This window comes from Hoplias malabaricus, chromosome Y, assembly GCF_029633855.1.
Source record: "Hoplias malabaricus isolate fHopMal1 chromosome Y, fHopMal1.hap1, whole genome shotgun sequence".
Classification (NCBI taxonomy): domain Eukaryota; kingdom Metazoa; phylum Chordata; class Actinopteri; order Characiformes; family Erythrinidae; genus Hoplias; species Hoplias malabaricus.
The window spans coordinates 72,968,338-72,984,108 of record NC_089820.1 but is presented as its reverse complement, the minus strand read 5'-3'; the positions used below and the strand labels follow the sequence as shown (position 1 = coordinate 72,984,108).

The window sequence follows — 15,771 nt, the reverse complement described above, 5'->3', positions numbered from 1 at the left end:
AGAATAGAACGCAGCTCCATGCAGATGATGCAGCACTTCCTTTAGAATCTAGTATTTAATGTGGGTTTTGATTGTTGCATAAAAAAGATGCCAAAATGACTGCTGCAAATCAACAGGGAGGAGGGGAGGGCATGTTTAACACCATTCTGCAGGCTCTCAAGTGGTGACCAGTGCTGCTTTGTCCTCTCCTGTCCTCTGATGTATTGCTGATGGTGTGCGTGTCTGATAAGTAACATCCAACAGTGGTCAAACAATACTGGAAATTCCTAGATAGTTTATTTTTTTTATTAATTATTTTTTTTATTTATCATTCCTCTGATCAAATACAGCTCAGGCTACTGCTCTGAATAAGCACTCATTAAAAGAAAATTGCCTCCAACAGGTGAGAAATCCTTGCATACTATTTCTGCAAGTTAAAACAGCAGGAAAAACAACTGCTAACTGTGCTTGTCAAATTCCCTGTCCAGAAGTCTGCGCATATGAATGAATATGAATATATATATATATGCATATGCACACACATACATACATACATATATTCCCCCCCCCCCCCCCCCAATTGTCCTAATAGATTGTCTTATGTGACTTCTTTTGCATGGACAGAGTTGTCATCAAAGCATTTCACAGACAGTTGTACTGTGTATGAAGATTTATGTAATATCTTTAAACAACTAAAATTTTGATTTGATTTTAAATGACTACTCCTATATTTTTTTACAGAATATATAACACATATATTTTAATTAAATGGAGCATTCCACAAATTTTTACATTTTCTACTGAATTAAAAGTTTAAGATGTAAACAAAGTGACTGAGAATAATTATTGGTTTGGTGTGAAACCAAAGGAAACTCACCAAATCAGAATTGCTCACAGTGGTAGTGGTAAATGGAGCCAGACGTCTGGAGAGCTGAATGTTTCCAGTTGGTCAGTTTGGCATTACTATTTATGCTAAGATCAGTACATTTCTGTCATCCCTCATGTGGTGAATGTGTCTGTAAAGAATAAAGAGGATACAGTCACTACTCACCTAATTTAGCTGAATCTTCTCAATGTGTCCACGGTGTATGGAACAGCTACGACTGGATCAGGACAGTAGTGCATGTAGTGCAATGTCTTCCAGTAGGACTTTACAGCAGCCACCAACACAATGCTATATTAGGCACTGCAAGCTGTAATTACATCATTATCATGGACTCAAACACCTTACTGTGACATTGTGAAGCTATACAAGAACAAGACACGGAATTTATATGGAAATGTGAGGTATGACATTAAGAAAGTGGACAAACCATTACAGAAAACAAGCCACACGTCCCTTTTTCATGGTTATATTTGAGAATCAACATTTTTTTCCTTGGAAATGATGCATCATATAAAAAAAGAAAGACAGAGACTCACTACAACTAAATGTAACACCCTACATCATCCCTGCACAGTGCAGATCAGATATGTGAGGGTTTATTATTTATTTTCCTCTAAATATGGTCCGAAGAGCACCCCCTTTATCAGTCGAGCACACGTCCAGCTTGAGTTTCAAAACTCGATGATGGTGGGGGGGCTTTAAACAGGGATTCATTTCTCAGAGAACTTTTGTGGATACACGAGCTTAAAAAATATTAAAGATTATGGGTGTTTTCCTATCAAACACGGCCATCTGTCAATATAAACGATGACATGGTGGTGGCCAGGTAACAACAATACCTGATTTCAACGTTGGGGCTTTGTTTCAGCTTGAACTTTATCTCAGTTGCTGCTTTCTATCTGATCAGCAGAAGCAGAGAGAGCCCAGACAAGGATACTCTGAGTTATTCATGAATAAATACGAACAGTGGTCCACCAACAGAGAGCCGATTCCAGAGCGCTGCGTTGCCTTTTTTTATTTGTTTTTTTTCTCTTTTTTTTGGAAAAAGGGCCAGTGGTAAACAGGCACAGTCCATTTCCATCCTCTGCAGAGATATAGCAACCATTAGAGGAGAGGAGAAGAGGCGTACAAAAAAAAAAATAAAAAATAAAACAGAAACGAGGGTCTAATTCCTCTCCTGCACGAACACAGTTTCCTGTGGACACAGTCCGGCCTCCTGCAGCGTGATCTCATAGTCCATATGGGCCAGTTTCCGTCGAGGGAAGTTGGTGACCAGTTCAAAGCGTTCATTTGGGTAACCCTTCGACTGAACATGTCTCACCAGGGCCTAGAGAGAGAGAGAGCGAGAGATGTGAGTAAGAGAAAGAGAAAAAGGAAGGATGGAAGTGGGGGAGCAAAAGAGAAAATGATCATGAACTACTGCTCTTATAAATGTATGCTTATTAAACCAGGCTGTGCTGTCACAGAGTGACCCCTGCTGACAGAGGGTCTTTATTAAAGACCACCTCCAGTGTAAATCCAATGTTTAGCTTTATTATCTTTGCACTAAGTGTTTATATGCTAGAAGAGGAATCCTGAGTGAAACATGTGGTCAGACACTTTCAATATCTTGATCCCATTAAGCTGCATCTCCATAAAGTGCTCATCTACTTTGTCCCAAATACGCACCACACCATCCAGTCTCTAATGTCCTGGGATTTATGTCTGTATGGGTTATGTACAGTGTGTATTTAGGATACTGTCAGTTTATTTTTTCTGTGGTCCCTGCTCTATCTCCAGAATAATGTCCTGGAGAAACTACATTTCATTCTTAAACTTCACTTAATCTGCAGAGAGAAAGAATGAAAAACAATCCTCTCTCAGTGTTTAGTCAAATAATTATTTATTATTAATTAATCCCTACCATTACAGATAGAGAAGTAATTAATAGAGAGGTTCTGGTACCAAAATTATTCATACCCACCATGAGCTTGGCATTAGCCGACAGTGCTATCTGTTCTCTCTGGCCGTCTGGATATCTCAGCATTAGACGAGCTTTTGGACCTACAGACCCAAAAAAGTTAACAAGACATATAATAAACCATAATAAAATAAAGGAGATATAAAATCAATTTTTGAGTGCATTAGCATATTAATGTGAGAATCTGGAGCCCACCAAACCACAGGCTGTGTTACAAGACCACCCGCTCAGTTTTATTTGTGCAAAGTCAGAAAACATTGAATAAAACGAGCTCTGCTTCTGACGTCATGGGCAGAGAATTTAGAATTGTCCCGTCCCGCCCCCTTGCCTGAGTGTGTCCAATCACAGTGCTGTACCTACGTTTATGTGAAAGTGCAAAGATGAGGTTAAACTCCGTAAAACAGACAATGAACGAGGAGATATAAGAGTACTGAGTAAAAACAGAGTAAATGAGAATGGAGTAGAGAACAGAGCGAAAATGGCTAAAGACCAAAGCTTCTACTTACTCGCAAATTCAAAAAACACCAGCTACTACTAGTGATATTTTCTGCTTGTTCTGAAATAAAGGGCAATAATCCACTCCAACTACATTAAACTAAGATAATATACCGGTGATCATAGTGTTAAAAAAAAGCAAATACTGACATCTGTGGGTTTCTTTGGTCGCTGTGCCGGATCATAATCTGTTTGAAGTGTGTTTCTGAAAAATCTGTTTGAAAGATGCCCTCACACTTCACCCCCACCCCTAGGCAATACTGAGGGGTAGGGCTAAGTGTATGTTTGTGATGTACCAGTGGATTGAAATGACAAAGGTACATGCTTATTGGTTACCGTTATCCTCAGGCTCTGAGCTGCTGGCTGTGGTCTGAGAGCTGTGGGGGGGTGTGGAGTTCTGGTTATGTTGTGGTTGGCGCTGGTTCTCTGGTCTGTGGCTCAATCCTGGAGGCTCCAAGTGGTTTTTCTTGCTCTCTTCTTTTCTGTGGTTCAGCTCTTTGTGTGGAGACTTCCTGTGGTGGGCGGGGCTCTCTTGCCTGCTGGTGGGTAAGGCTTGTTCTGATGGGTCCTCGCCCACTCCCCCTGTCTCGTTATCAGAACCGTCCACTGATATCAGCCCTTCGCTATCTGAGAACGCTTCAGCGTCTGACTCCTCGTCTGAGCGGCCATCCGGTTTGTTTTGAGTCGATTCGTAGTGAGTTTCTTGCAAAGATGCTCGAATGGCTGCCTCCAGCTGACTGTCCTCACTCGCATCTATTAAACTCTCCTGGACAAACAGAAATAAAACACATAGCACAATATTTTAAAAGATTTTTTCGTTTAAAAAACAAAAGGAAGTGTGTGTTAGAGTAATCAATCAATCTGCACAGATTCTGAAATATTCAACTGTGGCAACTCCCCTAAAAAGGTGTATTGGTGTATTATTACTAAATAAATGAATAACCAGAACTACAATTAACTCTTTCATGCATTCATTCATTCCTCTTCTGTAACCACTTCATTGAGATCAGCGTCACTGTGGGTCTGGAACCTACCCAGAATTACTGGGTTCAAGGCAGGAACGCAAACTGGACAGAGCACCATACACTCACCCAGGCCCTCACACAGGTGGACAGTCTCACAAAGTCACTCCACCTAACAATGTGTGTGCATTTGGAATGTGGGAGGAAAGCAAAACACCTGGAGGAAACCCAAGAAGATAATCCCACCCAGGCCTCCAAGACCCTGCACTTGGGAGTAGAGACACCACCTGCAGCACCATCTTTCAGCCCTGACTACAACCCCTGGCAAAAATTATGGAATCACCAGTCTCTGAGGATGTTCCTTCAGATGTTTAATTTTGTAGAAAAAAAGCAGATCACAGATATGACAAAAAACTAAAGGCAAATGGTAACTTTCTGGCTTTAAGAAACACTAAAATAAATCAAGAAAAATAATTGTGTTAGCTAGTGACAGTTAGATTTTTAGAACTAGCACAGGGAATAAATTATGGAATCACTCAATTCTGAGGAAAAAATTATGGAATCATACATACATACATACATAAATTTTCTTTTCCGCTTTTCCATTTCAGGGTCGCAGTGATTATGGAATCATGACAAACAACATAACACTCCAACACATCACTAGTACTTTGTTGCACAACCTCTGGCTTTTATAACTGCTTGCAGTCTCTGAGGCATTGACTTAATGAGTGACAAACTCTTCATCAATCTGGTTCCAGCTTTCTCTGATTGCTGTTGCCAGATCAGCTTTGCAGGTTGGAGCCTTGTCATGGACCATTTTCTTTAACTTCCACCACAGATTTTCAATTTTATTGAGATCCGGACTGTTTGCAGGCCATGACATTGACCTTATGTGTCTTTCTTCAAGGAATGTTTTTACAGATTTTGCTCTATGGCGATATGCATTATCATCTTGAAAAAGGATTTCATCATCCCCAAACATCCTTTTGATAGATGGGATAAGAAAAGTGTTCAAAATGTCAATGTAAACCTGTGCCTTTATTGAAGATATAATGACAGCCATCTCCCCAGTGCCTTTACCTGACATGCAGCCCCATATCATTAACGAATGTGGAAATTTGCATGTTTTCTTCAGACAGTTGTCTGCATAAATCTCACCGGAACAGCACCAAACAAAAGTTTCAGCATCATCACCTTGCCCAATGCAGATTCGAGATTCATCACTGAATATGACTTTCATCCAGTCATCCACAGTCCATGATTGCCTTTCCTTAGCCCATTGTAACCTTGTTTTTTTCTGTTTAGGTGTTAGTGGTGGCTTTCTTTTAGCTTTTCTGTATGCAAATCCCATTTCCTTTAGGCGGCTTCCTACAGTTCAGTCACAGACGTTGACTACAGTTTCCTCCCATTTGTTCCTCATATGTTTTGTTGTACATTTTCTGTTTTCAAGGTATATTGCTTTAAGTTTTGTCTTGACGCTTTGATATCTTCCTTGGTCTACCAGTACACTTGCCTTTAACCACCTTTCCATGTTGCTTGTACTTGGTCCAGGTTTTAGGCACAGCTGACTGTGAACAACCAACATCTTGTGCAACACTGTGTGATGATTTACCCTCTTTAAGGAGTTTGATAATCCTCTCCTTTGTTTCAATTGACATCTCTGGTGTTGGAGCCATGATTCATGTCAGTCCACTTGTTGCAACAGCTCTCCAAGGTGTGATCACTCATTTTTAGCTGCACACTAATGAGCAGCTTTAATCTGCTACAGATGTTAGTGTTTGTAATGAAAATTTGCAGGGTGATTCCATAATTTTGTCCTCAGAATTGAGTGATTCCATAATTTATTCCTTGTGCTTGTTCTAAAAATCTAACAAATGTTACTGGCTACCACAATTATTTTTCTTGATTTCTTTTAGTGTTTCTTAAAGCCAGAAAGTTGCCATTTGAAATGCCTTTAGTTTTTCATCATATCTGTGATCTCCTTTTTCTCTACAAAATTAAACAACTGAAGGAACATCCTCAGAGACTGGTGATTCCATAATTTTTTGCAGGGGTTGTACTACCTTTCTAACTTTAATAGCTAATGCTTACATTCACCAAGCTAAAACCTCTCCACAAGGGCAGTAGCAGTCCAATAGTTTCTGAAGCTTCCTAAGAGCAATACTTCGCATCAGTGACACTAAACATCTTTTTAAGGAATTTTGACTAGATTTAAAATACAAGACTCACAAAATTTCAGACTGGAAGTGTGAGGACAGGGCCATGTAGGTCTGGATTTCTTTCTCCCTTAATAATAAAAACCTTAATTTAAAAACTGCAATTTGTGTTTACTTGTGTTGTCTTTGACTAATATTTAAATTCATTTGATGATCTGAAAAATTTTAAAGTGAAAAACATGCAAAAAAAAAAAAAAAAAAAAAAAAAAAAAAAAGAACTCATGAAGGGGGCAAACATTTTTTCACACCACTGTATAAAACACACACTTTACACCTTGTATCAACGTTGATGCAAAAAATAAACCTTCAGTTTTCAATTTGTGAGGAGCTTACAGAGCGAGCCCTTTTGGCCGGAGGTTGAGTGGACAGTCCGTCCAGCTGTCCATGCTCCGTCAGAAAACCTGTCACCTGATCCAGAAACGACGAAACATCCAACTGGTTCCACTCGACCATCTTCTGCCCTGTTTATTTATTATGAGAAAGAAATTTTAAAAAATTATAAAATTGGTTGTAAATATGATTATTTTTTGATTTGCATTATTTTCTATAAAATAAGACTCACAATACGAGGAATCAAACTGCTTTGTTGTACTGCATGTACCAGTTTTTGGGTCCCCATGTGAGGAATTAAATAAGAATTTCCCCCAATCATCAGTTTTGTTTACCCTTCTCACTGTTAGCTGAACTCCCTCCACCAGAAACGATGCCCCCAGCACTGGGAGTGTGAGGACAAGCATGTGCTGTGTAATTAGGGGAGTGGGGGGACCATACCAGCCACCCACCCAGAGAGCAATTTTAAATGATGCTCTTTAAGAACTCCACACACTACAGAATAATCTGGGAATATAATTATTTACAATCACCCTAAAATTGGAAGACCTCATTATTGTGTGGAGGAGTAAACTGGCCTCAAAATTGACCCTATTATCCTGTAGTGTGGGCCAGGCTTTAGGTGGCTGAGGATCAAACCAGCAATCTCCAGATGAGAGGGCCAATGCTTAGACTACCTGCTCACTCTGGAGCCCCCATTAATTTGGGGTACAAAGCATGGACAAATAACAATTTTCATTAATCTGTAATGAAATAAATATAACACAGCTTTACCCCTTTACTAGATGTTGAGTCTCACCTGTACGTGGATCCAGGATGGAAATGTAGGGAAACTTGTTCAGTTTGTAAAACTGGATGTAACGCTGACCCTCTTCACTGTCATGGTAAACCTTAGAAATACAGAAAGATAAAAAAAAAAAAAAAGAGTCATTAATAAAAGTGTAAAATGTATAAGAATTTACATAAATTGTAGAAAAATAAATTACTAAATGTGCCGTAATTTACACTGGGGCAATGCCACCACCAGTTTCTGGCTGAATTTGTCCCCAACACTGTGAGTGTCCTCAGAGAGTGTTGCATATAACAGCTCTCTGGCTATTGTTGAGAAATTAATTCTGTTCTTTTAAGACGTGTGTGTGTGCATGAATGCTCACTACAGTTTTTTTTTTGCTGTTCGCAAATTAAGTTTGTTAAAAAGCTGCCTGTTGCTCCTCTGTGCCTCTTGCTGTAATGTTAGTTCTACTAAACACACACTTCCCTCTTTCTTTATATCGATATGGTCTTATTTTACTATAATTATAGTGCTTGAAAAGCATTATATTGTTATTCCTAATCTTCTTATATTATTTATTTTATTCTTCTTCTTGGTTTTTTGCAATTAATACAGCCAGAACCACTTAATGTACAGACTCTGTTCAAACTGCATTGGCTCTTGGCTCTGAGAGGTGTGCTATGTATTTTTGGAGTCAATCAGATTTGTCATTTTTAATAAATTTGCATTTAAGTATAAAAAATATATACATTTTTTCTATAGAAATGAATGTGTGGAACGTTCAGATTCAAATCTTAACTGCCATCGATGATGTCACAATCACTCTCTAACTGCCACTGAGTCTCAGACACAGCACACACGTTCTGCCCCTCTCCTCTCTCACTGACACACATTCACATCCCCACCCCATACACAGTCACACAAAGGCACAAACACAGTCACAGATACAACGATCAGCCATATAATTATGACCACCTCCTATTTTGTACACTCCCTATCCATTCTCTCAACTCCACTGACCACAATAACAATTACAAAGTGTAGTCCATCTGTGGCTCTGCATACTTTGTTACCCCCCTTTCCCTCTATTCTTCAATGGTCAGGACCCCCAGAGGACCTCTACGGGGCAGGTATTATTATCATGGTGGATCATTTTCAGCGCTGCAGTGACATTGATGTGTTATGCCAGGATCAGACTACACAATATTTTTGTCTTTCACAATGTTCACACTGTCAGATTAGTGCTATAAGTTCATGCCATGTCTTGGTCAGGGGACATGCAACACCACACATTTGACACCATTCTTCCTTTGCATCATTGCATGAGTTCAGAGTTTCCCGGGGAGGCGGGTTAAGAAATTGTCAATCATGGCTACAGAAGCGCTCTGTGTGTTGCTGGCGGTTTTGTGTTCCGAAATAAGAAGAAAACACGATTGTGGACCCGTTCCTTTGCATTTCGAAGAGGAGAAAATAGACTGTCTGCCCTGCAAAGAGAACATGAGATAATGTATTAACATGTCAAAAGCATTCCCTCAGTTTCGTTTTACCACTTGACGGCAGCAGCTGAGGGATCATTCTCTTCTCTGTGTTTACATATGCATGTCAGACAGAATTCTGTCCTCCTATTTGTCATCATCAAGGAACATGCTGTAGGATATTTCAGACTAGGCGAAAAGATCTACAAAGTGGAAAAAAGAGGTAGGATTGTCCAACAGAGTGGACAGTGAGTGAACAGATCCACTTGTACCATCATAACACACTAACACACCAGTGTCACTGCAGTGTTGAGAATAAGCCACCATCCAATTTATACCTGCTCTGTGGGGGTTATGTGAGGGCTGTGACCATTGAAGAGCAGGGTGAAAAATGTACAAAAAACAAAGTATGCAGAGTAACAGATGAACTTCAGATTGCAAATGTAGAACTACAAAGTGCTCCTGTGGACAGTGGAGCTGAGAGAATGGACAGTGAGTGTAGAAACAAGGATAAGATCATAATGTTATGGCTGACTGGTGTATATTCATTCTCATACATTGACACAATCACACATAAGCAAACACACAAAATCACATACACACTCACACCCAGTTACAGTCTAACTGCCTCTGAATCTCAATGACACATACTTACTTCTCCCACTACACACACAAAGGCAAAAACAATCACAGACATATATACACTGATCAGCCATAACATTATGACTACCTTGTTGTTTCTATACTCACTCTCCCCTCTCAGCTTCACTGATCATACAGGAGCACTTTGTAGTTCTACAACTACAAACTGTAAGTCCATCTGTTGCTCTGCATGCATTGTTTGTCCTGTTTCACCCTGTTCTTCAATGGCCAGGACCACCACAGACAGGTATGATTTGGGTGGTGGATCATTCTCAGCACTGCAGTGTTAGCGTGTGTTGTGCTGGCATGAGGGGTTCTAGTGGCACAAGATTTTTAACCCCTCAGCGTGACTCTGGACTGAGGAAATCAAATACAAACTGTGCATCAACAGATGAGCTTCTATTTTTGATTTTACATCTACAAGGTGGACCAAAGAGGTAGGATTGTCTAATAGTGTGGACAATGAGTGGACACAGGGTTTAAAACTCCAGCAGCCCTGCTGTGTCTGATCCACTTGTACCATCATAATACATACTTACACACACCACTACCATGTCAGAGGAATGATCCACCATCTTAATCATACTTGCTCTGTGGTGGTCCTGACCATTAAAGGACAGGGGGCAGAGGCTGGTAACAAAGAAAGCAGAGGACCAGCTGGGACTGAAACCGAAGCCTGAAACCGAAACTAAAGCCAACGAGCTCTAGTCCTGTGAATACAAGTAGAGAAAAATGTTCCTCTGGTCCTCCTGTACAGCTGGGAAACAGGAGCAGAGAACTGAGAGAAGACCCCTGCCCAAACAGTCTGTAAATGCAAGCAATCAATCAAGTTGTAATCAAGCAATCAGGCCATGGCCCACCAGTTCACAACCTCCTCCCCAGCACTTTTCAAAGTAAAGTTATACACACGGGGCTGTGTACAATTTAGAGCACATTTTAGATTTTGTTCCCCCCCACCACCCCCAATACGTTAAACTCCGCAAACCTCTGCACACTAGGGCTGTGCCATATTGTATCGTGTGCAATATCGCATTTTTTAAAACTATAATATCGTATATCAATATCATGAAATTCCGACTTGTTGACATAATGATGTCATGCAGTTACACGTAATATGGCATACATTAATTATGTTAGTCATTTATGCAGAGACAGGTACAGTGGAAATTTGCTCTGCATTCAAAGATTTCCTCCAAAATATGAGTGACTTCAGTCGTGTGAAGGTAGTTTGGTTATAAAATATCAATATTCTAAATATTTTAATACAATGTCAGAATTTTGGTAAGATACAATTGTTTAAAAAATAAGCAAATGTTTACATATTTATTTGTTGCTTCTTCTCAATTTTTTAAATTATTAGATTTGTGCTCAAATAAAATGTATTTAAATATAATTTAAATCAAATTTTTATTATTAATTTCATGTAATTAATATTAACATAATATTTATTTTGTTGAAATAGTGTGTTCTTGAAATTAATAAAAGTATGTTTAGTGTTTTTCATATTGCCAAGAAAATCATTATCGCCAAAATAACCCAAAATATTATTTTATATTATATATATATATATATATATATATATTATATTATATATATATATATTTATATATTATTTTAGGGTCATATCACGCACCCCTATTGCACACCCGAATCTACAGCCCTCACCTGCCAGAAAATGAAGTGCTCCCTAATGATGGTTTTGACAGCTTCATTGCTCCACACATCTCTGTTTAAACACTGGCAGGCAAAGTCCTGGACATTCTGGATGTTTATCATCAGCCACTTGTTCTCTAGCTGACCACAGTGTTTGGCCTGGAGGGTATTAAAACAATACAAGAGGACAAAGTAAGCTTCATGTATGAATGTATGTATGTATTTATCACCTTCAATAATTAACTAACAATATCTTTACTATTTTTCTCCAAGAGTCAAGCATTGCATTGTTACATGGTGAATTACAGCAAATTTGAACTGAAATCTACTTTCAGCTCATGGAAATAAAGATGGTTGAAATGATTAAAAATTTGATTTTTAGGGAAAATTAGAAAAGCTAAGAGTTAAATGTGCACCTATTTACTAATTTTTATTTCACTCTTTTTGTGTGTGTGTGTGTGTGTGTTTGATGTTTCTCACCGTTTCAAAGCTGCCTTTATGCATGAGTTCGATGGGTGGCCGAAACAAATCTGCCAGTGTGCTCAGTTTCTTATCCATCGCTCCTCCATTCCTCAGTTCCTGCTCCTGTCTGACTGCATGCACGCATGCACACACACAAACACACACAATTCAGATACATATACACATATCTACTGACATGAAAAAAATAAATAAATAAAAATGAGCCTAGAAACTGAAAATAAATACACTGCTGAATATTAAACAATGTTCAAGCTGGGTAGGCTTCAGTTGGTGTATCACCAGAATGAACAATTAACAGTAAAATTTGATTATTTTGTTTAATTATAATTATTTCTTACTAGTCTCTGTCTGAAAATCCCGAAATCCATCGAATATCGAGCGTGCTGGTCTGCGTCTCTTCGGTACTGAGTCAGAGAAACAGAGATGAATAAAGAAAAAAGGCAAAAAGTGTTATACAATAAAAAAATTAATACTAATATTGTTGAAATTAGACATAACACCAGCAGTTGTGTAACTCTGCTGTGTCTCACCACATATTTTCTTGAATCTACGTACATTTCCACCGGTCGAGCTGGAAATTCAGTAAACATCTACAGATTTAAAAGTGGCTATGAACTCTTCCACTGACCGTTTAAATCTCTATAACACTTTTGGACTTGCAGCTCCACATGTGATGAAGAAGAGGCCAAAATGCATATGTTGTGTGAGATATCGCAAGCCAGAGGTGGCCAATACTTGCGATTGCGATTGACCAGTTGATCAAAACGTCCAATCTGGTCAATCATACTTCGTTTATATAATGTAAATCAGCCTTTTATTACATGAATATAATTAGGTTCAAATATGTCTACACTCATTGATATTCTCCACCAACCCCCATTAAGTTAGATCTAGTGGACCTGTCCTCTGGAAAAAGTAGTTCTCAAGCCAAAAGTATGTGTGAACCCCTGTTGTAAATTACACCTGCATTTATATATGCGTTTTAAAAACAGAAAGTTTAGATTAATACCTCCAAACAAAGGCTCTGGTTCCACCAGGATTTCCTGCTTCTGAGGGATTGGTGCTCGAACATCATCTCTGTCAGAACAAAATACATTACTTAAAGGGGACGTCTATGATTGTGGGGAAATGTAATTCTCTCTGGGTTGTTTACGTTCAGGATCTCTGCATCTTTTAAGGTGGAACGATATGTTTGAGGAGAAAAACGACAGCTGTTTGTATGTGGCTGAAGTGTAAATAGTCTAAGTGTTTATTCACTGTTTTATTTACCACAGAAACTCAGTTGTAACTCAAGCTGTTTAGTTTTGAAGCACTTTCGGTAATGCGGGAATAGAGCAACATCCTCATCTCGGTTTGTGCTTTTGATTGTCTGGAGTCTCTCCATTGTCTAAAAGAACAACAGATGCATTTTCTCTTCCATGAGCAGAGAGAGAGAGAAAGCCTAGCATACTGGAACGAGACACTTTGTTTATTTACTCATTTACAGACACTGGGGCTTTGTGAAATACATCAGACCAGTTTCCAGAGCACAAACCGAATGGAGAGTGGCAAATGGGTTGGAAATATCTTCTGAATTTTATGTTCTGAATGTTGCCTTTAAACTAATGCTGAATCTCAGAATAAATATGTAACATACACATCAGCAGCTCAACACAAAAAAGTTAGCATTTATTAATTTTCTGCTAACACATATTAAATTCATACCCATGTTTACAACACACACAAAACAGAAACAACACCTAAGGTAACAACAGTCACAGTAGCTTTATCTGTATACAAGTGCTGAGTGTAAATGATGTACTCACTCTGTGTGTGGAAGTCTGCTGCCTGACGCTCCAGCTGAACTGGAACTTGTGCTTGGTTCCTCTGTGATTGCACCTCCATCCAAAAACATTGTGACCGCCATCTCCAGGTTGTTGTTACATGCCTCCAACATGTGTCTCCCTACACTCTCTGTCGCTCCTGAAAAAACACATAATTATAGAGAGAACAAACACAAACTAGCTTACTGTTAAGTGTAGAACATGAAAAAAGTGCATTTACATTTACAGCATTTAGCAGATGCTCTTATTCAGAGCGAATCACAAAAGTGCTTAGTGTTTAGACAGAGTTGTGTGTTTAGTTAGAGTGCTTAATGTGCATTTCATACAAAACATACTGTATAAAGTCTCATTACACTCATCAACTCAAGTCCTCCCTTTAATCTTATCCACAGACTGACAGGATTGGCTCTTTATTTTTGGATATTTCTGAGACTGTATTTGGAACACAGCACCTCACACCACACCAAATAACTAAGAAATTATATCATTGTAATTATTGAAATAATACATTCTTATTAATTAATTTAATAAGGAATGATTAAATAAATAACAAAAAAACATTGGAAATTATTAAAATTTGTTTTTCTTTTATAGACATCTAAATGTAATTTTAAAAGCCAAGAAAACTACGTATTTACCATAAAAAATATTAAAACTTCCAGTCTAAATACTACACACCTTCGACGCGCCCCAGTGCAAAGAGAGCCAATTACATCACGGCGCTTATTAGCATGTAACCCCGCCCACTCTGCCGTTTCCTCTCGCTTCCATTCTCATCAGTTTCATCTTACAGCAACAAAAGTGAAAGTTTAAGCACTACGTTCGAGTTATTTTCTGCCCGATGTTGTTAAAATCGTTCGTATTCGGAGAATTAAGACTTTAACTGTTCTCGGAGCAAACAAAATCACAGTTTGAGCAAGAATTGGGGCTGAAAACTGTTGAAATATTTCCGCTCCACCTTAAATAGTGCAGCAGTCCCATTCTTGTCGTTTGTAACCCTGGCTCTGTGGTGTTTCACACCACACATCTGTACTAGTGTAAAACCATGCTGTTTAAGGGCTAACAGAGCAGGGACATGTGCCAAAATAAGACGTTGTAAGCAGTGTACAGAATTTAAGGTGGAGAGTTTAGAATTAATAAGAAGCCTCGTATAAAGTTAATAATATCAGATTTTACAAACCCGCCATGTTGTTGCTGGGCTCGCAGTCTCACTCTTTTAATTTACACTCGGGCTTTAAGTTCCTAGAGACATAGGATTAATCCATAACTCTTGCAAAAGCAACACTTTTTATCAATGTGTTTGCTTAAATTTGCACTGGGCCAGAAAGCTACTGTGTGGAAGATGATTTTCGTCCAATTTAATAAAAAAAAAATCTATACATTTTTCCTCATGTTTCAAGGGTTCAGGCACAACACAAAAACAACTTCAGGTTTAAGTCAAGGCACGTGTTTCTCTCTACATCAGAAACAGTTAAGCCTTTATATTTCACTTTGTCCTTTACTGCCTATTTTACATGCACTTGTTCATACTGAGTGTATGATTATGTGTGTGTATGATTATGTGTGTGTGAACCAGAACCAGGTATATAATCACATTGTGAGTACCAAAACCTCCTTACACATACACTGTGGGGACAGTCATGTTTAAGGTTAGAATAGGCCTCCACAAAATGAATGGAAGTCTATGTAAAGGCCCCACACTGCATGAAAACAAACTTGTGTGTGTATGTGTTAGCAGCTTAGCTTTAGCCTGGAATTTACCCCAGTAGAGGCAGCAGGGGCATAAAGCACACCCAGCCTCTCACTCTGCCCCTGAACAGCTCTTTCAACCCCCCGAAGCCGTCCTGCAGCGCTAGTCCTGGTGTAAAAGCCCATATTTACCCGTTATTGCAGTGAATTGCTGTATTAACCCCTTCAGCCCCGGCGCTGCTGCGTCTCCGAGCGCCTCCATCTCTCTGTCAACAACACAAACACGCGCTTGCGCAAAGCCAACCAATCACAAGCGCGCTCTCACATGACGTAGGCGCTGCGTCACTCAGCAGGGGGTTATGGGTAGTGTAATCCGACTGGGAATGAGTAAAAACTACACATT

General features: G+C 39.1%; 1 protein-coding gene across 4 annotated transcripts in view; it reads right to left on the bottom strand.

The window, feature by feature from the left end:
• The window catches only part of LOC136679020 (UBX domain-containing protein 7-like), a 20,043-nt gene extending 4,351 nt beyond the window's left edge, over window positions 1–15,692 (bottom strand). The window contains exons 1-11 of one of the 4 annotated variants that reach the window (XM_066657273.1): window positions 15,561–15,692; window positions 13,662–13,818; window positions 12,866–12,933; window positions 12,195–12,260; window positions 11,854–11,978; window positions 11,386–11,532; window positions 7,631–7,721; window positions 6,835–6,962; window positions 3,657–4,086; window positions 2,829–2,908; window positions 1,031–2,192 (exon numbers count right to left, since the gene is read on the bottom strand). In XM_066657273.1, coding sequence (XP_066513370.1) covers window positions 2,031–2,192; window positions 2,829–2,908; window positions 3,657–4,086; window positions 6,835–6,962; window positions 7,631–7,721; window positions 11,386–11,532; window positions 11,854–11,978; window positions 12,195–12,260; window positions 12,866–12,933; window positions 13,662–13,818; window positions 15,561–15,630 — 1,524 coding nt within the window. In that variant the 5' untranslated portion in view covers window positions 15,631–15,692 and the 3' untranslated portion in view covers window positions 1,031–2,030. Of the gene's footprint in view, window positions 1–1,030; window positions 2,193–2,828; window positions 2,909–3,656; window positions 4,087–6,834; window positions 6,963–7,630; window positions 7,722–11,385; window positions 11,533–11,853; window positions 11,979–12,194; window positions 12,261–12,865; window positions 12,934–13,661; window positions 13,819–14,859; window positions 14,882–15,440 lie in introns of those variants that run through there. The other 3 variants (XM_066657274.1, XM_066657276.1, XM_066657275.1) reach the window with 3 other exon arrangements.
• Between the last annotated feature and the right edge of the window lie 79 nt (window positions 15,693–15,771).